General features: G+C 49.4%; 1 protein-coding gene across 1 annotated transcript in view; it reads left to right on the top strand.

The window, feature by feature from the left end:
* The window catches only part of CGNL1 (cingulin like 1), a 133,828-nt gene that overhangs the window by 63,369 nt on the left and 48,419 nt on the right, over positions 1–22,040 (top strand). Inside the window, exon 8 of the mRNA XM_056130697.1 lies at positions 10,314–10,526. Within this exon, the coding sequence (XP_055986672.1) occupies positions 10,314–10,526 (213 nt within the window). The remainder of the gene's footprint in view (positions 1–10,313; positions 10,527–22,040) is intronic.

The raw sequence follows: 22,040 nt of genomic DNA, 5'->3' as shown, positions 1-22,040 counted from the left end.
CACTTCAGCTCATGCAAGTCCCAGCCCAGCCTGAGAGCCATCCGTGTGGCCGTGTTCGTGCCACTTACTCATGCCCATCCACTCAGCATTTTTTCCTTTCTCTTTTTATCTTGCTGCTGGTTGTGCCTTGGCTGGCATGGGGCGGGGCTGTCACCACCCATGCCCAGCTGTGGTGCTGCCAGAGGTCACACTCATGGCTGGGCGGTGCCTGCACTCCTGTGGCCACAGAGCTGGGGAGTCACACCTCTGAGTGATGCTCCTCTACACCTGGCTGTGGGTGGCCAGAAGCCACTGCAGTGCTAGGGGCACAGATAGCAAGGCCATCAGGTTGGTACACGCAGGGCCCTGTTCAGATTCAGGACTCAGGACTGCACACTTATAGGCTGGTGCCAGCTCTTTAGGCCCATATTTATGTTCTATTTATTTATTTATCTATTTATTATTATTATTATTTTTGGGGTTTTTTTTGGGGGGGGTTTTGGGGGGCCACATGCAAGGCAAACGCCCTACCCGCTGTACTATCACTCCAAACCCTCTGTTTTATTTTAAATCCAACCTTCTGTTCATCTTTGCTGGACCATTTCAGAGCAAATTGCAGGTAATAATTATTTTCTCATCCCAAAATCTTAAGCATGCATTGTTAAGAAATTAGGACATGGGCTGAAGCGATAGCACAGTGGGTAGGGCATTTGCCTTGCACTTGGCTGACCCGGGTTCGATTCCCAGCATCCCATATGGTCTCCTGAGCATCGCCAGGAGTAATTCCTGAGTGTAGAGCCAGGAGTAACCCCTGAGCATTGCTGGGTGTGACCCAAAATGCAAAAAAAAAAAAAAAAAGAAAGAAATTAGGACATTTTCTTCTACTATTATTATCACACCTAATATATATATATATATATATATATATATATATCTTATTCCCTTCCCTCTCCTTTCTTTCTTTTTTTCTTTCTTTAATTTTTCCTTTGTTTTGGGGCATCACTGGTGGTGCTCAGGGCTCACTTCTGACTCAAGGATCACACCCAGCAGTGCTCGGGGACCATGTGATGTGCTAGGGATCAAACCAGGGTCAGGCACATGCAAGGCAAGTGCCCTGCCCTGCCACCATTCCAGCCTGGTGAAGAGTTTCTACATGTGCCCTTTTCTTTATAAAAACTTCCTAAGGATTAATTCCTTCGGATACTAACAGGTCCTAAGGAGCTAATGTCAAGAACTGTATAACAAGAGAGGTCACGGACAGTTGGCTTTGGATGAAAATGTGCCTATAAGCAATTTGAACTGGAAGGGGGCTGTCACGTTTGTGACTCCGGGCTCCGCGCCTTTCATGACTCCGGAAGATGTTCCTGTAGCTGAGCTTGCCTGTCCTTAGGCCGGGACGTGTCAGCTCCCTCTGTCCTTTGGCATCTCCAGTGTCAGCCTCTCTTCTGCTCCAGGCTGACTCCAGAACACACCTTTGCTTCATTTCTCCTACACCCCTCTCCCTGCCAACCCAGGGCCGAGCTGCAGGACTTACAGTATCAAAATGACTTTGTGGAAGTGTTACCATTTTCATAAGAGGAACTCCTGAAACTGAGCCCGCCACCTCTTTTCCTCTAGAAACACAGTTTGCTGGGTGCATCTGGACAAAAACTGCCCCTGACCTCTGGAATTGGTTGACTTGTCAGGGAGGGAAGCAGAAGATTGCGGGACTGTCTAACTGGGCCTTCAGACCAAGGCTGCTTCTGGCGGCTGTGAAATGGACACACCTTTTCCCCAGAATTCTTTCTGCTGCTGCTGTTGGCCATCTGCTTAGGTTCCCCATTCCTGTAATGGGACCTGTTTCATCTCCCACTGACTTTGTTCTTGCAAGAAGATTTAGGTACACTTGACTTTCCCAGGCCAGTATGGGAGGTCTTTCAGGGAAGTCCCCATCCAGATTTTATCAGCTTCCTTGGACTTTCCTTACCTTCTTCTCTGAATAGAGTAGCGTGGGGCTCTTTGATAACAGATTATAATTGTCCAAGATTTCCCTGGCCTTTGGCTTACAATAGACTCTTAAACACGGATCACGGATCACGGTCCTCCTGTTGTTCATCGATTTGCTCGAGTGGGCCCAGTAATGTCTCCATCATGAGACTTGTTATTGTGTTTGGCATATCGAATACGTCACGGGGAGCTTGCCAGGCTCTACCGTGCGGGCGAGATACTGTTGGTAGCTTGCCGGGCTCTCTGAGAGGGGCGGAGGAATCGCACTCGGGTCGGCCGCTTGTAAGGCAAACACCCTACCACTGTGCTATCGCTCCAGCCCAGACTCTTAAACACAATCAGCATTAAACATTGCTGCTTTTGAATGCTTCTGAAGATTGAAGCCTGTATGTTTTGTGAGGTCTCCACAATGAACTATATGTAGTTTTGCTTGTTTTGGGGACCCGGCAAGGCTCAGGGCTTACACCTGACTCTGTGCTTGGGCTTCACTCTTAGCAAGGCTTGGGGGATCACGTGTATTGGGTATGGAACCTGGGCCTGGCATATGGCAGGTGCTAGCCTGCTATACTATAGCTTCAGCCCATGAGTGATATTTCCCTTTCTTCTCCCATTTTTTTTTTTAAGGTGGGTATACTGAGGTGTACTGTGTGGGAGGGGGTGGGTGTTTGTGCAACACTTGGCTCAGCACTGCTTGGGGCCACTTGGGGCCACCCAGGCCAGTGGTCAGAGAGCCACGTGGAGCTGGGAGTCAGCCCTGAGGTCTGCATGCACTGCAGTTTGCAGCAACATTTCTTAGTTTCTCAGCCCCGAACGGTTGTTTTCAGAAGATGCTATCAAAACATTTTTTTTTCTGTTTTCTTTTTTTGGTTCTTGAACCACACCCAGGGATGCTCAGGATTTATTCCTGACTCTTTACTCAGGGATCACTCCTGGGGATGCTCAGGGGACCATATGCGATCGAACCCAGGTCTGCATATGCAAAGCATATGCCCTACTCTCTGTACTGTGGCCCTCAAAACATTAAGAAGACTTTTTATTCCCCCTTCCCTCCCTCCCTGTGGCCGCCGTGGCCTCGCTGTGTCTGCTCCTTTGAGTCCTGCTCATTGGGCTGCAGCTCAGGCCTGTGGTGCTCTCCGCAGGGTGGTGCTGGCCTGGGGCCTTTGTCTTGTCACTTGCACATCTGTTTCGCAGCCAGGCATCACACCCCCTCTTTTGAGGGACTCTCCTTCAACACTGCACTGAGCCGACACCTGGATTGGCTTGGCTTGGCTTGGGAACCACAGGCACTTGGGGGACCGAGCTTGGGTCCTCATGCTTGATGGCAGGTGTTTGATGCTCAAGTGCCACCCCTGAGACCCATGAAATCCTTTAAAAATAATTTTTCTTTTGTCACTTGCCCAACCTGGGTTCAATACCCAGGCATCTCATCTGGTCCCCTGAGCTCTGCCAGGAGTGACTCCTTAGCACAGAGCCAGGAGTGAGCGCTGAACACCACTGGGTATGGTTCCTAAACCAAAATAAATAACATTCAAATTATTTTTTTTAAATTAAAACATAATTTTCCTTTTGTGGTTCCATTGGGCCTCGATGTGGAATCAATAAATGATATTAAGATAGAGTGAAAACAATTTTTTAAAAGAGGAAGAATGGAAAGAAGGGAGAAATCACGGTAAATATTTTATTATTGGTATTTTGTTCTTTTTTTCTTTGGGCGCTGCGGATCCTGTCTCTGAGCTGAAGCTGCAGCTTCAGGCCTCTCATTTTCCTGAAAAAACCTCCCCTCTTTCCCTTGCTTTTCCTGTTACGGCTTCTGCGGTGACTGGAGGCCTCACATACTTGGCCATGCTGTTTACTCAGGACCACACGCCTGGTGGTGATGGCGGGGGTTGTGGGGAGAGAGGCCCCAGATTCCGCAGCAGCTGGGCCACACTCAGCCTCCCTCTGGCCTGTAGGTTCTCTCTTCCCAGTCTGTACCCTCAGCCCTGGGTTCAGGTTGTTTTTGTTTCTGAGCCACACCTGGTGGTGCTCAGGGCTCACTCTGGGATCACTCGCGGCAGGACTTGGGGTCCCCTCTGTGGTGCCGGGGACCCAACCAGATTGACCAAAGTGAGATGGCCTTCCCAGCTGTACTTTATCTCTCCAGGCCCAAGGTGCTGTTTTTTAGAAAACCTGGTTACAGAGATGATTCTAGAGCAAGCTTGTGGCTTCCTAAATGAATGTGTTTCCCTCTGCTCTGCATGTCATGAGAAGCAAATCAGAGGTGTGGGGGCTGGGTGTTTGCCTGGGCCCTCAGTCCTGAAAGCTCGGTCAGGGTGGTCTGGCTGTGGGGCTGGAACTGGTTCGGGCCTAGACAGTGCTCAGAAAGGAAGTGTCCAGAACAGCTGCGAACACTCTGGAGGGAATTCATGAACATTACGCATACTTTAATGAAAAGGTGACAGAGGAAAAATCAAACACTCAGTGTTTGTGGATGATGTGACACTATATGTAGAAAACCAGAAAGATTCTACCACAAAAGCTCCAAAAATATTAGACCAGAAAAGTCACGGTACAAAATCAAAGCCCAGAAATACATAGCTTTTCTGTTTGCGAACAATGAAATAGAAGAGAGAGAGGAATTTAAAAACTAAAAACAATCACAATTTTGCCGCAGAAAATCAGTCTAAGAATCAGCTTAACAAGTGAAGTGTCTTCATTGGCCACCATCCAGATCACACGGCTGCTTCTCCCGGAAGGGAGCATAACATGAGGCCCCCACAGCCATGCCACCAGACTCTGCGCCAGGCTGTTTCACTCGGGGTGCCCCAGAGGGGGGGTGGGTGAGAGCCCTCCCCACCCCAAGGGACCCAGCCCCGGTAGCCAAAAACTTCCACAACCCAACTGCTGCCTAGTTCAAGGCCACTCCCCACATGCTTGGACTGAGCCTCACATATGACTGAACATATTTCTGGTTCGACACATCATAAGACACTCTCTACCCATTCTCCATAATTACTACACCATATTTGATGGAGTTCAGACAGTAGGCAACAAATCATAGAGAGAAATATATATATATACATATTTTCAGATATATATACCAAAGCTCACATCACCCGAACTTTAACAACATGTTAGTGATATCCTATAGAATGTCTTAATGGCTCCTGCCAAAATAGAACAATCTTCATACTGTTTACTGTATGAACAATTTTTTGTAAGCATGTTCAGCAGTTCTTCATAATAGAAAATATGAACTAGATTCTTTTGGTTGTGTTTGGGACAGGACTTGGGGCTTGGGATGGAACATCCGGAATTTGGTGGTGGGGAGGTATAATGGTGGTGGGAGATTTTTTAAAATTTAATTTAATTTTTATAAAGTAGTTCACAATATTTGATTACATTTAATATTCGAACGCCAATCCCACCACCATTACACCTTCCCACTACCATATTCTGGATGTTTCCATCCCGAACCCCAATACCTGCCCCCAAAGCAGAACCAAAATAATTTATTTTGTATTGTTTGTTATGAATAATCTGCTAAAAATGATCCAAAAAAGATTTCTTAGAGGAAAGTGTGTGAACATTGTTGTGTTTCACCCAGGAGCCATTAAGCCCTTCTATAAGAGATTACTAACATGTTGTTGAAGGTTGAGCCTTGTGTGCTTATATACATATAAGCTGAAGAAGGTCTATAAAGAAGACCACACCTTCTACAAGGTCATTGTTGGTGATTTTAATGCCAAGATAGGACCAAGAAGGTCACCCAAAGAACTACACACAGTGACCCATGGCCTAGGATGGAACGAACAGGGTGAGAGACTGTCTGAATTCATCATGTTAACCAAGACCATCCATGGTAACTCGCAGTTCCAGAAGCCCGAATCTAAACATTGGACATGGGAGTCTTCCAGTGGACAATTCCACAACAAAATTGATCACATCATATTTAATCGACGGTTTTGCCGGACTGATGTCGCTGTTGTCCCAGAATTCCAAACGGGATCAGACCACCATCTCTTTCATGCATAACTCTAATTCACAGAGCAGGGATAAAGGGCTGCAAAGTTTAAGAAGAAAACTCCCAGAATGGCCACCAATAGCTTTTTGGCACTATTGCAGCAATATGGGAAGATGCAATATGACAACATTGACAAAGAATACGATTAACTGGTTTAGCACCTCCATGATTGGTAGGAATGCCGAGAGAGAGAAAGCCACAAAAAGACGCCTGTCTTTGGAAACTCTCAGCTCATTCACTAACATGGTTTAGTGCGAGCCTCAGGCAATCACAAGCTAACATCTGAGCTTGCAAAGCTGTGCAGCAATAAAGGAAGACCTCAAAGAGACAAGAGCAGCAGTGTTGGCCACAGGATGGATATGTCGTTCCCAGAGTTATCCCTTCTGAAATCCGACATCCCATTTCGTCTTAAAGATGTTTACAGCACCCGGTCCAGACAAGGTCAGACCCGAATACCTGAAGAATCCGCCGCCAGTACTCACCAATACACTGGCTCAGCTCTTCACACACTACCTATCTGAATGCAAGGTTTCATCCCAATGGAAAACCAGCAGGACTGTTCTGTTGTACAAGAAGGGAGACATTCACGACATCGACAACTATCGCCCTATCTGCCTGTTGTCTGCCGTCTACAAGTTATTCACTCGAGTCATCCTGAATAGGATTGGCAGAACACTAGATGAAGGACAACCACTCGAGCAAGCTGGGTTCCAAAAAGAATTCAGCACAATCGACCATATCCACATGGTGACCAAGCTCATTGAAGTTTCGTGAGAGTTCAAGATGCTGCCCTGTCTAACATTCATTGATTTGAAGAAGGCCTTTGATTCTGTTGAGACTGAAGTGGTCATTGAAGCCCTAGCCAAACAGGAGATTGAACCTCAGTATATCAGGATCTTCTATGAGCTGTATTTCGGATTTATCACCAGGATCTCACCATTCTACAAGGAAGTGATCATCAATGTAAAAGAGAGAGGTTCGATAGGGTGATACCATTTCACATTTCACTGAGTTTCATCTTCAGTGCTGCCCTCGAGAACATCATGCAGTAATTGGAATGGGAAAGAATGGGAGTGAAGATAGATGGTCGGCAAATATACCACCTCCGCTTCGCTGATGACATCGTTCTAATAACACCAAATATCAGCCAAGTGGCACGAATGCTGGCCGACTTCAACCGTGATTGTGGAAAGGTCAGACTGCAGCTGAATTTTACGAAGACAATGTTTATGAGAAACGGACTCGTTCTTGATATTCCATTCACTCTCAATGGAACTAACCTCTCCGAATGCAAAAGTTATGTGTACTTAGGTTGAGACCTCAATATGACGAATGACCTGGCACCTGAGCTGCGCAGGAGGAAGAGAGCAGTGTGGAACGCCTTCAAGATCATCGAAGAAGTGGTTAAGAAGACGAAGAACCTCTGGCTCCGGGCACATCTTTTTGATTCCACAGTTCTTCCTGCACTAACATACACTTCAGAGACCTGGGCCCTAAGAAAACAGGATAAGAACACTATTCGAGTCTCCCAAAGAGGAATCTTGGAGTATCACACTTCACTCAAGAGAGAGAAGGAACCTGGAGTTCTGACCTCCGTTGATGATCAGGAATCAGGGACGCTGTCTTGTTTGTCAATGTGTTGAAAATTAGATGGGCCAGACATGTAATGCGATTCAGAGATGTGTGCTGGACTAGAGCTGTTACTGACTGGATTCCATGGGACGTCAAAAGAATACGTGGCTACCCATGTACGAGATGGTCAGACTTCTTCGTCAAAACCCTGAACAAACGGTTTGAGGCTCTTCATGTTCCTGGAACGAGCAGATGCCATTGGGCTATACTAGCTCATGATAGGGATGAATGGAGACATTACTGGCACCTGCTTGAGCAAATTGATGAGCAATGGGATGACAAGTGATACAAATGATATGTGTGTGTGTGTATGTGTGTCTGTCTGTCTGCCTGTAAAAATATATTTCCCCCAAAGATTGGCTGCCTTCTACTCTAAACCCCATCAAATGTGGTGTGCTACTCTTGGAATATTAATGGTGTAAAGTTGAGATGTCATACAATCCAGGTATAGGTTCATCCCAAGTGTGTGGAGGGTGAGGCTCAACCCGAGTGTGTGGAGAGCGTCCGTGAGCAGGGCAGTGGTTGAGTTCTGGAGGTTTTTGGCTGCTGGGGCTGGGTCCCTTGGGTGGGGGAGGGGGCCTCACCCACCCTTTTGGGTTGCCCTGAATGAAACAGCCTGGCATGGGGCCTGGAGGCATGGTTATGGCGCATCGGTCTGTGTTCTCTTCTGAGAGATGTACTGTTGAATCTCTGGATCATGACCACTGATGAGATTGTCTGGCACCGGCCAGAGATGGCTTGTGGGGGTGACAGCCAAGTGCTGGAAACAGGGAAATGGGATTGGGGGAGACTTTTGGTTACCATTTAGATTTCCTCAGGAGTGATATGTCAGCTGTGCGCCAGACAAACACCCTGCCCACTCTTCTGTCTTCCGAGCCCTGCGGAGCTGGTTCCCTGGCTTCTGCTAGGGAAGAAGAGAGACTGCTGACTGTAGTGGAGCAATAGTCTCTCCCTTCCTCAGTGAGCTGCTTTTTGAACAGGAAGTAACCTCTTGCCTAGAGACCTGGATCCTCAGAGAAGACCTTCCTCTGCTTCCCAGAAGACACCAAACAAGCCCTGTACTTGGTTACCTGAAGTGACCTGTGAAATAGACTTGAAATTCGGAGCTTCCCGGTCCTTGCAGTGCTGGGTCATTTTTCGTGTGTGCAGAACAAGCAGGCTTCGCGTACCCTTCCTCTGCACACAGCAGGAAGTCAGTCAGGGGGCTGCAGAGCAGGACAGTGGGAAGTGCCTGTCTTGCATGTGGCCGGCTTGGGTTTGATTCGCATCCCATGTGGTCCCCTCAACATACCAGGAGTAATTCCCAGTCGCAGTCATGAGCAAGCCACCAGGTGTGGCCCCAAAACAAACAAAACAAAACAAAACAAAAAAATGGAATAAGTTAGATTATTTTTTTAGAGGGGGATAAGCAGCTAACTGTGAATCGCTAGCTAGAGGAGCTCTAAGGAGACGGTGAAGAGGCTGGGAAGGGGTGAGCTGTGGTGGGCTGGTGAGTGAGGGACAGTAGGGATGGAGGATTGAGTGCCACCTGCAGACTAGGCCAAGGGTCTCAGCAGCTGGAATGAGCCCCCCTGAGGCTCTGAGTGTGGCACCTGGCTCTGAGGGGAGAGTCCCCCAAGTACTCGCAGCCCAGTGGCCCCTGGCCCTGGCCAGGTCTACCAGCATGGGGCCGACTCTGGTGTGGCCTGCTGTGCGCTGCTTTATTGCTGTGCTTGCTGTGACTGCGTTTGCGGGGGACACCCCCAGCAGAGCTTAGGGGACCGTGCAGCCTTAGAGGTGGGGCTTGCCCTCCCTTCCCGGGTGAAGTGTGTGCTCTGAGTCTTCAAGCCACTTTCCTAGTTCGTGCTGTGATGTGTTTTTACCCAGGAGACAGACAAGAACATAAGGCTGGGAGGGAAGGGTCTGTGGTGGAGGCAGGCCTGGCAGCCCCCTCGGAGTAAACAGGTGGGCTGCGTGTACAGAGGAGAATGGAGAGCGTGAGAATCCGGGTGACTGTGAGGGGCATGTGCTGAGCGCGGGGGGTGGGGGGTTTCCTTGGACTGGCTGGGGAAGGCTCGGCTGTGGGACCAGGTGCCCGGCTCATGACCGGCAGTGACGTCTTCGAGACTCAGGTGCGTCCTGAGCACACACGGGTCTGGGGCACTGACAACTCCCTCCCGCTGGAGGCCAAACCCCCCCGAGGGGGGCGTCCCCCAGAGTACAGGGGTGAAGGCTTCCCTTGCCCCCCTCAGATGCACCTTAAAAACGGCCAAGTCAGAGGCCAGAAGGTCGTGCAGCCAATAGGGCGCTCGCCTGGATTGATCATTGGCTCCCTGTAGGGTCCCCAAGTCCCCCCAGTAATGATCCCTGAGTACAGAGCCAGGGGTAAACCTTGAGTGCTATTGGGTATGCCCCCAACCCCCACCACCCACCAAAAAAGATCGGTTGAGAGGTAGTACAGAGGGTAGCATGCTTCCCTTGCACGTGGCTGACCCTGGTTTGATCCCCAGCACTTCTTAAGGTCCTTTGAACCCCACCAGGAGTGAACCCTGAACCCAAAGGTAGGAGGAAGCCCAAGCATTGCCAGGTGTGACCCAAACCCATTCCCCTTCAGATCAGCTCCCAGCACGGAGGGAACTGGAGCCAAGGGGGTCCTGAGGGGGTGTGGCGGAGGGGTGGGGATGGCTGGAGAGCACCACAGAAGCCTCAGCTGCCCTCGTCTGTCCCCACTCAGGAGCTGTTGGACGCCAAGCGCACCCTGCAGGACCTGCTGGTGACCAGGGAGGAGCTGGAGGAGCTGCTGCGGCGGCGGGAGCGGGAGCTGACGGCCCTCAAGGGGGCCCTCAAGGCCGAGGTGTCCAGCCACGACCAGGAGATGGACAGACTGAAGGAGCAGTACGATGCGGAGCTGCAGGCCCTGCGCGAGAGTGTGGACGAGGCCACCAAGGTGAGTGGGCATGTGCCCTTGCGCCCTGCGAGAGAGCGTGGGCGAGGCCACCAAGGTGGGTGGACACGTGCCCTCATGCCCTGCTACTGTCCTCCCACAGTCAAAATGGAAATAAGGGATGAGAAAGCAGAATGGCTGCATTCGGTAAAGGCTGCACTTAAGCAAGGGAAAGTCAGCAGCAAAATTCCGGGTATGGGAGGGGCCTCCTGAAGCGGATTCCCTGGAATTCTTTTTAAAAATGGAGTCACTATGAGATGCACAGTTACAGAGTTACTCATAATTGGGTCTCAGTCATACTGTGTTCGGACACTCATCCTTTCACCAGTGCGTATTTCTTATTACTAATATCCCCAGTTTTCTTCAAATAGAGTTTTGTCCCTTAATTTTTTCACTTTCTGGAACCGCTGGTCTTCATACATCCTCTAAATCTTTTGCAATTTACTTTTTAAAATATTTTATTTTGCTATCTTTTGAAATAACTTTTTGCTGATCATTTTGGTTGCTCCCCACTCTCCTATCTTCTCGTTTATTTTTGTTCTCTACTTTTTTGAATTTTTTTGTTGAGCTGAGAGGAGATAATTTTAAAAGACCACAGACAAAGCAGCTGCTACCACATCGCAAATATTTGGAAAATTAATGTCTGAAGGGAAAGAAAATGGTTTAATTTTATTATCAGTCATATATTATGTTGCAAATATTTGAAAAATTAATGTCCAAAAGGGAAAAATGCTTTAATTTTATTATCATCAATGCTTTTCAGCCCTCTCCTTGACCCTCTTAAGCTCTGCCTCCTGAATATTTTTCTAAGGACTTGCCAAGACCTTTAAGTAGATTGCTGCCTGACGGGCAGACTTGTTGCTATTATTTGATCACTTTAAGCAGAAAATGGGACATGTCACAAGCTTATCTAAATCCTTGAGGTAGGAATCAGTGCTGACTCGGAAATATTTCCACTGCCAAAGCAAATCAAGAGCTTTACAGCATCCAGTAGAGCTGGTCTGAAGAGGGTCCAGGGCTGTGTCCTTCCGGAACTCTCCCTCCTTTGGGACCTGAGTTGATTCGGGTGGGTTCAGGTGACCCAACAGTGATTATGGTCCCGATGGAGTTGGGCCTTCCGAGACTGGGTCATGTGTGACACCGGCATTCCCTGTGCGTCTCCCAAGGCATGCCAGTGGGAGTGTCGGGGCGAGGGTCTCCTGCCATCCCGGCCGTGCAGTCGTTCCCAGTGGCCGGAGCTTTGGCTACTGTTTCCATCAGGTCTCAGGAGGGCTTGAGTCAGAGCTGCCTGGTGAAGCTCTGTGGCTGTCTCTGTGTCAGCTGCTGGATATTGGGCCTGCTTGTCACCTGTGGCTTTCTCTCTCTGTGTGGCCAAGCTCTCTCTCCCCACTGCACTTCCCAGCCGCTCTCCGGGGCTCAGGGCTCGGGTTGTCCTGGTGGCGATTCTGAAGGAGAGTTCACCTTTGGCATCCTTCAGGCCACACACACCCCGTGTAGGGACACCCTTGGTGCAGCCTGCTCCCTCTCCTGTGCCCAGGCATCCCCTTAGCCAGGATACTGCATGAGCCACCTCCTTCTCCTTTCCTGATACCCCGTGGCACGCAGGGCTTACTCCGGTCTCTGTGCTCAAAGCTGACTCTTGGTGCTCAGGGGATTCGGCATTGCTGGGGATGGGACTTGGGTCAACCCTGTGCAAAGCAAGTGCCTTACCCCGTACTCATTCTTTATTGTACCCTACAAAGTCCTACCCTGTGTGGCTAGAACAGGTGTGTATATGTGTGTGTCTGTGTGTGTCTGTGTGTCTCTGTGTGTGTCTGTGTGTCTCTGTGTGTCTGTATCTGTGTGTCTGTCTGTGTCTGTGTGTGTCTTTGTGTGTGTGTGTGTGTGTGTGTGTGTGTGTGTGTGTGTCCTCGTGCTGGTTTGGTCAGCACAGGCACTGTGGCGCTGTCCCTGAGTGTGCCCATTGGCAGGCCCTGTCAGAGCAGTAGAGTCCTTGAGCTGTGTGGGCTACAGGGTCTGGCACTGCACCTGCCGCCACATGTGACCATAGTGGTCCCACATTTGGGCTCCAGGTATGAGCAGTCAGAGGCAGGTGTGATGGGAAACACCTTCCACCTGGGTGACCCCGGGACTTGAACTTGTCTGAACTGGATTTCTCAGGGGGTTCACAAAAGACAGAAAAGAGCAGCGTGTTTGTTCCACTGGTGCCGTTCTCATAGGAATGAGGCAAGTCAGGTTGTTCTGGCGGAGGAGGGGTGAGTGGGAGAGGGCTGGGAGTGGGGGAGGCTTGCGGCTTCTCTAGGGGATGCCAGGGGTGAGCGTGGGCCTTGCCTAGGGGGACTCAGGACTGGCGGGGGGCCAGGCCGCCACAGCCCTCCCAGTGTTTCCCGTCTCTTCCTTTCCTTTTGTTAAGTGCCTGTTTTCTTAAGTGTGTGGTCCAGAAAGAAGAAATACTGTGTCAGGGCACAGGGAAATGCTGAGTGATGAGGAGTCAAGGAACTGGGCGTGCTTCAGACATGTGGAATCAGACGGCTGGCGCCCAGCCAGTGCCTGACAGCCTGGAGCTGGCACCAGCAGTGATCCTGGGAGCGCCCAGCCGCCGCTGGGGGTGTCCAGGGGCCCAGGCTGGGCCATGTTGCTAGTGGCCAGCACCAGTGGGCTCGGAGGCCTGTGCTGAGCCCCAGCCGAGTCCTCGTGGCTCTGGAGAGTAGGCAGGGGGCCGCCCTGCGGAGTCCCACAGGCAGTGTTTGGGGGTCCTATTCCTGCACTGGGCAATGATTCTGAGTCCTGTGTGGAAGCACATGTGTGCTAGCCCTGTGAGTTTTTTCTTCAGCCTGGGAAGTCTTGTCTTTTTTTGATTTTGGGGCTACATCCAGGAGTGCTTGGAACTCTGCTCTCATGATCACTCCTGGTGGCTTTGGGGACCATATGGGATGCTGATGATCAAACCCCGGTTGGGCACGTGCAAGGCAGATGCTCTACCTGCTGTGCTATCTCTCTAGTGCTCCCAACGCCTCACCCTCCCCTAATTTTTTTCTTTAAATTTTCTAAAAATAAAATTTTAAAATACAGAAATATACCCTAGGTAGCGATGGAGCTAGAGTTGGTTGCTTGCGGGGAGATGCCTAACCCTCACTTCATCCAGGACTGTTTCTTTGCCAGCCCCAAAGCCCCCAGGCAGCCAGGTCCCTGCATCTGACCCCCGGGCGGCAGGATGTGGTTCTGACCTCTGAGCACACAGGACCCGCCTGCCCGGCCTCTTCCATGCTGCTTCTGCACATCCCAAGCCCAAAGACTGGGGTGCACCCCTGGGCTCCCTGCCCCCTTGCTGCCGTGCATGGTGCCCACTCTCGGCCCCCTGACTCAGCTGCTGTGTCTGTGCTGTGACCTTCCAGCAGCCTGCTGATGGCAGCCCAGGAGGGCAGCGAGGTTAATCATTGACCCTCACTCCAGGCCTCCTGGGCTGACCTTGACGAGACAAGACCAGGAGAAATGAGTCAGCCTGGCAACTCCCTGGAAACTGTGACCCAGAAACAGCTTCTGGGGGCGCCAGCTTATTCCTGGCCCCAAGTTCACAGCCGACATTCACATGGCGTTGGTGGGGAGCAGGACGCTCAGTGCCGTAGGCCTGCCACGGGGCTGGAGGACGGCCACCAGGCTGACAGACGGCCCTTGGACATGGTGCTGTGCCTGGCATGGCCCTCCCGGCCCCCCTCTTTTTACTTGAATCCTTCTTGAACTGTTCTGGATAATTTTTTTTTTTTTACCACACCAGGCATTGCTCAGGGTTCCTCCTGGCTCTGCACTCAGGAATTATTCCTGGTGGTACTCAGAGGACCATATGGGATGCCGGTGATTGAGCCTGGGTTGGCCACATGCAAGGCTACCCGCTGTGCTATCGCTCCACCCTCCCCCCCACTTCTGTTTTTAAACCTCTGCTGCTAGAAGGTTATTAAACTGATGAAATGGCAACCCACAGGCCATTGTAGAGGGAGTTGAATTGCAGGAGCCCCATGACACACCCTTTCTCCGAAAAGCGAGCTGCAGGGCTAAGGCTGGATTTGAAGTCCTGCTGTCCTGTTGAGGCTGGAGAGTCTCCTGCTGAGTGAAGAGAGTCACTAGGAGAGGAGTGAATCAGAACGACATCCCCAGTGTGGGGCATGAGGAAACACAGTGGGAGAATCAATGCACAAAGGCAGAAAACCCCTGAGACTGGTTTTTAGGGGGACATTTACCACGGCAGAGAGATGGGGTGGGAATTATGGGGGCAGGGCACCAGCAGAGAGTGTGGTGCTGGAGCAGTTTGTGTATGAAACTCTGCCATTAGCAGGATTGTAAACCAAAAAAAAAAAAAAAAAAAAGGGAGGGATGGTGTGATAGTACAGAGGATAGGGCAGTTGACTTGCACACAGCCAAACAGGCTTGATCCCGGGCACCTTCTATCTCATATGGTCCCTATAGCACCTCCAGGAGTAATCCCTGAGCACAGACTCAGAAGTAAGCCCAGACACTGCAGAAATGGGGGGGGGGGGGGGGGAATGAAAGGAAGAAAGAAAAAGAAAGGAAAGAAAGAGAAAAAGAAAGATGAAAGAAAAAGAAAGAAAGAAAGAAAGAAAGAAAAGAAAATAAAGGAAAGAAAGGCAGATGGAAGGAAGGAAGGATAAGAAAGAATGGACACTTTGATCAAGAGAGTCAGTGTGTACATGAGAGCAAGAGTATGTGTGTGAGAAAGGTATGTGTGTGTGTCTGTGTGTGTGTGAAGATGGTGTGTGAAAGAAACTATCAGGGAGAGGGTATGTGTGAGAGACATTGTATGTATGAGAGAGAGACTGTGTGTATGTGCACATTTGAGAGAAACAGAGTGTGTGTATGAATACATGTGTATGACTGAGAAAGAGAGTGAGATGGGGTGAGGAGGGAGAGAGAGAGAGAGAGAGAGAGAGAGAGAGAGAGAGAGAGGGAGGGATGTGTAGGTAGCCTGGGGTTTGGAGAGGCAACAAAATCGAGTCTCACTTCATCTGTTTCACCAGTCCTGTTAGTTCATAGGTCAGGTCCTACCCCACTACCATTTTTCGCCTGAGTCTGGCATGTAAGGAGAAATTTTGAGCAGAATCTAGTCTTCTACTTTCCAACTGCAGGAAACAAGAATGTACACAAGAACCTGGGCGTTGACTGGTGGAATCCAAATCACTACAGTTAAGGCCCCAGAGCCTGTTTTTCCCTCCAGCTCTTGAACTTTATTGCTTGTCATTGGGGTTCAGAACTGCTTGTTCACATTCTCTGATTCTGATTTCTCAAACAGAGAAATTCTTGACAGCTGTTCTCCAGCAAAAAAAAATGTGCAGTGTGTGGGTGGTATTCAGTTCTAGTTTTCAGTTATTTTAAAAAATATACCTAGCTATATATTTGTATGTTTTACATGTCTGAAAATTTAAGCCAGAATTTGGAGGGTAGAGTAAAATATATTTTTCATATGCAAATAACAAAACAAAACCCTAAATGTTCCAGTTAAGCCTCGGCTCCTAAGTAATACTAGTGATCCAAAGGTGGATTCTTTTTGTTTGTTTGTTTTACTTTGGGGAGCATATCTGGTGGTGCTCAGGGCTTACTTCTGGCTCTGCACTCAGGGATCACTGCTGGAGGGGTGTGGGACCGAGGGTTGAACCCAGGTCAGCTGCATGTGGAGCAAATAACCCTACCCACTGGATTGTGCTCTGACCAGAAGGTGGATTGTACCTGTTGAGTTTGGCGGTGGTTCGGTGCATGGCGAGGGGAGTGGGTATGCACTCACTTCCCCACCAGGTGCCGAGAGAAACTCAGCTTCTTCCAGCCTTTCATCTCCAGGGGCTCACCCCAGCAGGGGCCTCTCTGGCCTGCTCTTCACTGTTCCCTGCCCACTCACTCGTTGTTATGTTTGCCTGCCAACAGCCCCTGCTTCACCCATCTAGAGACACTTGGGACAGCAGCTGCCCACCATGCGGATACGGAGTGGGGGGCTGTGGGAATGGACAAGCCCGAAAGATGAGAGTGTCAGGGAGATGGGAACTGAACAGGACAGGGCTGGGGGTGGGGGGCTGGAGCAGCAGCACTGGGGTGGGAGCTGGATGTGTTGGAGGCTGGGGATCGAGAGGCAGAGCTGAGCCAGTGAGCAGGGGGCAGGCGAGGGAGGTGGTGGCTGTGCTGTGAGTCTGCTGTGAGCCACACGGGATCTCTGTCCCCCGTGGCATCCGCCTTTATAAGCAGCCAGCATTGGTGCCTGAGCACAGTGGGGAGGGCACTTCCTTGCACGAGGCTGACCCCGGCTCCATTCCCAGCACCCCGCATGGTCCCAGAGCACCACCAGGAGTGACCCCTTGAGCATCACCAGATGTGATCCAAAACCAGAAAAATTAAGCAGCCAGACATGGCTTTATTGTGAGGCTCCATGTATCCGGTTACTCAGTAAATGATGTCTTGGTGAATGTGAAGTGTGGTAAACTGGAAGGGTTAGATAAGGACAGAGTCCCCTGTGCGGCTTCAGGGCCTGAGCAGGAGCTGGAGCTGGAGCTGGAGCTGTGTGTGCCGAATCATGTTTGCAGAGGCCTTCACAGGCCAAGTGCCCAGTTCTGTTGCGGCATCTCTTTGTCTGTCTCGCTCACACACAGAGACACACGACAGACATCCTTTATTGCGTGTGTCTGTCTGTATGTGAGGGGCGTGAGGCAGTCACGTGAAGAGCCACCATCTGCCCGCGGCCAGGCTCCGTGTCCCTTCCCAGGCTCCGCTGCATTCTCCCCTGCCCTTGCCTGTTGGGCAGAGGCCACCACGTCTGGCTGGTGTGGGGTGTCGTGCATTTGTTGTGAGGCTGGTGGCTGATGCCCTCCTCGTGCGTGTAAAGCGCCCGAGCCACATTGCTGTATCCCCGCCAGGAGAACTTAAGTGCTTGAGCCCCCATCCCTGAAAGTGAAATGAGTTTTTGTTCAGGTAGCCCCATGTGTCATGTGTTTTATTTGGTCATTGTAATGTCACATGAAGTTAGGAGCCTCAGTGCAGCTAGAATCCATACGCCCTAAGTCCAATTCCCCCAAATGTTACATGTTGAGTTTTTTAAATTAAAAAAAAAATTAAAAATAAAGATACTGTGGTTAATAAGATTACTTATTGTTGAGTTTCAGGCATCCACTATTCCAGCACTGACCTCACCACCAGCGTCAACATCCCTCCACTTGTGTCCCCAGGTTTCCCACCCCTCCCCACCAACCCCACCCTCAGCACCCCCCTTTGACAGGCACACTTGAAGTTCAGTTAATGTGGCTCGTGTCGCCTGCATTGGCCCTGTGATTTGGAGATAGAGTTACATCGCCCCTCTACACCACGCATGTACCCCAAGCCCTTGTCCCCCCCCCGCCCCCGCCCCTGTCACTTCCTCTGCCTCTTCTTACTTTCCCCTGGATTTCTACATGTACATGTTGACTTTTAATGAAATGGTGAGAAAATTTTTTCAAGAGAGCCAGAATTTTTATTTTATTTTACCACCAGCGTATGAGTGATCTTGTTCCTCCAAACCCTGTCTCTGGCTCAGGTTGAGTTCTCGATCCAGCAGTTCCGCTTCTCTGCATCTGCCCCAAAGATCAAAAAAAGCACTATTTCAAAATGACATTGTATATGGTCCCTTGAGCCTTCCAGGAGTAATCCCTGAGTATAGAGCCATGAGTAAGCCTTGAGCACTGCTGGGTGAGGCCCCGAAACAAACAAACAAACAAACAAAAAAATCAAAAAGAAAAAGGAAAAAAACCTGTAATTGTAAGATTTGTTTTTGTTTTAGTTAAATACAGCTGGAAAAGGCTTGCTTTAATGTAAGTTGTATCATGTATAGGCATATGATAGTATATATATGTATATGTATATTATATATATATATCTGACAACATACAGTCTCTCCCACAATATAGTTGGAGGATTATTTTTCCCCTAGGGAACGGGATTAAAACTGCATACATGGCCACAGCCCAGCCCCTTTGGTCAGTAGTTTAATAGTGCTTTAGCTCCCTGGTTTCTCTTACTGGGCTTTTCTGATGACCTAACAGTTTTCTTCTAGAGAAATCCAGGAGCCAGGCCAGGTAAATCAGCAGATCACACAGGTTTTGGAAGGGCCAGGAATTCAAGAATTTGTGGACTGCCAGATCAGGGGACTAGAATCCGAGGAATTCGAGGTGTGCCTGACTCAGGGGCTGTGGCCCACTCCTGAGGAAGTGGTGACCACAGTGAGTCAGCATCCTTCCCAATACCCCCGACAGAGCCAGGCCCAGCTGTGCTGAGCCCAACTCCTGTCTCCTGGGGCCTTGGCTTGAACATGAAGGCAGAGAGTTTGGGCCAGGGAAAGCATCCACCTTCCCCTTACTTAATCTCCTGGCAGATTAAAAGGTCAATCACACTTTAGGGTCCCATTATTCTGCTCCTTTCTGTGGAAATGGAAATGTTATCACAGCACCAGAGCCAAGGAAAAGGTAGTGAAGGGGAATAAAAGGGAGGCAGGGAAGGGGGCGGGGAGAGAGAGAGAGAGAGAGAGAGGGAATGTACAGGAGGGAAGATGCTAGCCTTGCTCATAGTAAGCAAAGAGATAAGGTAGTAGAAATCATTCAATAATAAGGACCCTAAGTAAAACAAACTTTAGAAAATGAAGATAATATAACCTATGAGGAACAATGTTTACATCATGGATTGTTTTGAAAGGCAAAGTGAGGAGTAAGCAGAAATTTTTCTTATAAAAATAATAGCCAAGAATGCCCCCAGTCTGCAGAACTTAACAACCAGATCCAGAAAGCTCATTTGCCACAGCAGCAAATTTGAAGATAACGAGAGAATTCTTAAAACACCAAGAAAAAGTAGTCATTCACATGTGAGGACAACCCTACACATTCTCTCTCTCTCTCTCTCTTTCTCTCTCTCTCTCATAATCACACACACACTCTCATATACACACTCACACACACACAAACTCTCTCTCTGTCTCCCTTATATGTGCATACACAGACAGTTTTTCTCTCACAATACTATTTCTCACACACACCCTCCCTCTGATTGTCTCATTCACACACATCTTCACACACACATACTTTCTCACACACATACTTTCTTTCATGTACACACAGTCTCTCATACATACTGTATCTCTCTTACACACCCTCTCTCTGATACAGTCTCTTACACACACACACACAAACATCCCATCTCTCTCATACACAGTTTCTCAGACACATACTCTTTCTCCTGTACACAGTCTGTCTCTCACACACAATCTCTCTCACACATATACACTGTCTTTCTCACACATGCGGCCTTTTACTCTCATATTTTTTTTTTTTTTTAGCCATCACAGTGTACAGTGATATTGAACTCACTGCTTTCTATTTGCAGAGCTACTGCTCCAGTCCCTCCACCTATGTTTCAAGATCCCTGCGCCGTTGTCACCCTCCTCCATTCCTCTTATCGATCCTGTCTCAGTGTTTGTTTGCTTTGGTGATAGTCTAATCTGAGGGATATTTCTGGAGCAATTTTTTGTGACTGTTTATTCATGGGGTGAACTGAGGCAACTCACAAAAGCACATACACTGAAGTAAAAACAGATGTTTTATGAGAGTTTGGCAAAGATAAGTTCAGAAAGAGTAACACTGGGGGCGTTGGGAAGGAAATAGAGACCTGACCCTGGGCCTCAGAGATCCTGAGGGCCAGCTCGAAATGTGGCCTTGAGACTCCTGGGTGCCTGTTTCAGTCTCAAGATGTTTGCCTTCTGTGAGGAGAAAAGGTGCCCTTTCTCAAGTGGAAATAAATCTTCTCCTGGCACACAGCTTTGAAAATGATTGCCAAGTTTCTTCCCTAGCTTGGGAGGACCATGACTCTCTCGCTCTGGGGAGAAAGTGAATGCCATGGCTCACACGTGCCACGTCTTTGCAGCCCCTCAGGTCAGTGCCTCTCTGATACAGCCCTCGTCAGGAGGCAGGGGCAGCCTCTGGGGTAGGAGTCGTCTGTTTCCCCTGCTCCCTTCCCCTTCCTGGTTGAGTACCTTGGAAGCAGGTCTGTACCTTGCCTCAATGACATGGGTTCTGTGTCAAGTTGTGGTCTCTGGGTGGCTAAGTAGTTACAGTTCTGAAGTCTGCTTTGACATTGGAATCAGCAGTGAAGAAGGTTGGCACATTAGAGCTGGACTGATTTTCCTTAGTAATGAATTCTGGATTTCTAATTTGCAGGGAAGTAAATGGTGACTCAGTTCAGGTACATCAATTTTTTCCCTTGAAAGTAGTGAAAGTTTCAAGCCAAGAGATGTGGAGGGAAGAGAGAGAAAGAGGGAGGGAGAGAGAGGGAGAGGGAGGGGGAGGAGGAGAGGGAGAGGGAGAGGGAGATTCTGTCTTTCAGCTGCAGTAGGACTGGTCAGAGAGATGCTGTCTTCAGCCATGGGAAGGCTGCTCTGGTTCCTGGGGTGCTTGGTCCTGCCGACTTGTTTCCCATGGTAGAACCACAAGGAGTGCATCTCAGCAAGTTTGTAGGTAGCTCGGCAGCCAGAGAGAACCCACCACTGGGTATTAAGACCCCAGATTCAGAATATTTCATCTCAATGGGTAGAAGCAAAGGATTAGAAATCCATGGGATTAGGCTGGAAAGAGACAAATGACATTTCTTGTTTCTACATTTTAAATGTAGAATGGAGGGTCCAAGCCTCAGTAGGCTTTGAGAAGTCCTAGTGGGTCATCCCAGGTGCACTGGTTACCCCTGCCAGAAATGCTGATGCTCTCCCATGCCTGCCATCAAATACAGTCGTAAGTGACCACTGAGTGGTTTCAGTGGTTTCAGTGAGACGACAGATTCATTTCATTCAATTAATTAATTTTTCTCTGGGCTGAACCCGGCTCTGCTCAGGGCTTCCTCCTGGCTCAGGGATCACTCTGGTGGTCCTAGGGGGACCCACTGCGGTGCTGAGGATCGAACCCAGGTTGACCTTGTATGCAAGGCCAGTACCCTACCTGCTGTATTATCTCTCCTGCCCCAATCTTATAAATTCATAAATTCCATTCTCTCAATCTTGTGGTTCTACTGGGCACTTGATTACTTTCCCTGCTGGGACATTAAGAACTAGGAAGTTAGTTACTTGAGTTTAGTACATTATGCGAGTTATTAATTTAGTTAATTAAGAATCTTTTATTTGAGCATCAATTCTATCTATGACATTGGTTCCAGGGACTGGGGCTAAGAAGGGAGGTGGAACACAGACTTGGGCTGGTGAGATAGTATGGCAGGGAAGGTGGGTGCTTGCTCTGCATGAGGCCAATGGAGGTTCAATCTCTGGTACCCCATATTGCCCCCTGGGCCCTGCCAGGAGTGATTGCTGAGCACAGGGCCAGCAAAAACAAACAAACAAAAAACACTAAAAAGTGAGCTAAGTCGGAGAACCAAGAGAACCAAGAAGCCCACGCGTTCCTCTTCAAGAAGAGGGGTTGGAGGGTGTGGTGAGCCCATGGCTCCCCACTCCGGGCACACAGATTC

Source organism: Sorex fumeus, unplaced genomic scaffold, assembly GCF_029834395.1.
Source record: "Sorex fumeus unplaced genomic scaffold, SorFum_2.1 ptg000081l, whole genome shotgun sequence".
Taxonomy (NCBI): Eukaryota; Metazoa; Chordata; class Mammalia; order Eulipotyphla; family Soricidae; genus Sorex; species Sorex fumeus.
Note: the sequence above shows the minus strand (reverse complement) of the source record. Positions and strands in the feature narration are given on the sequence as shown.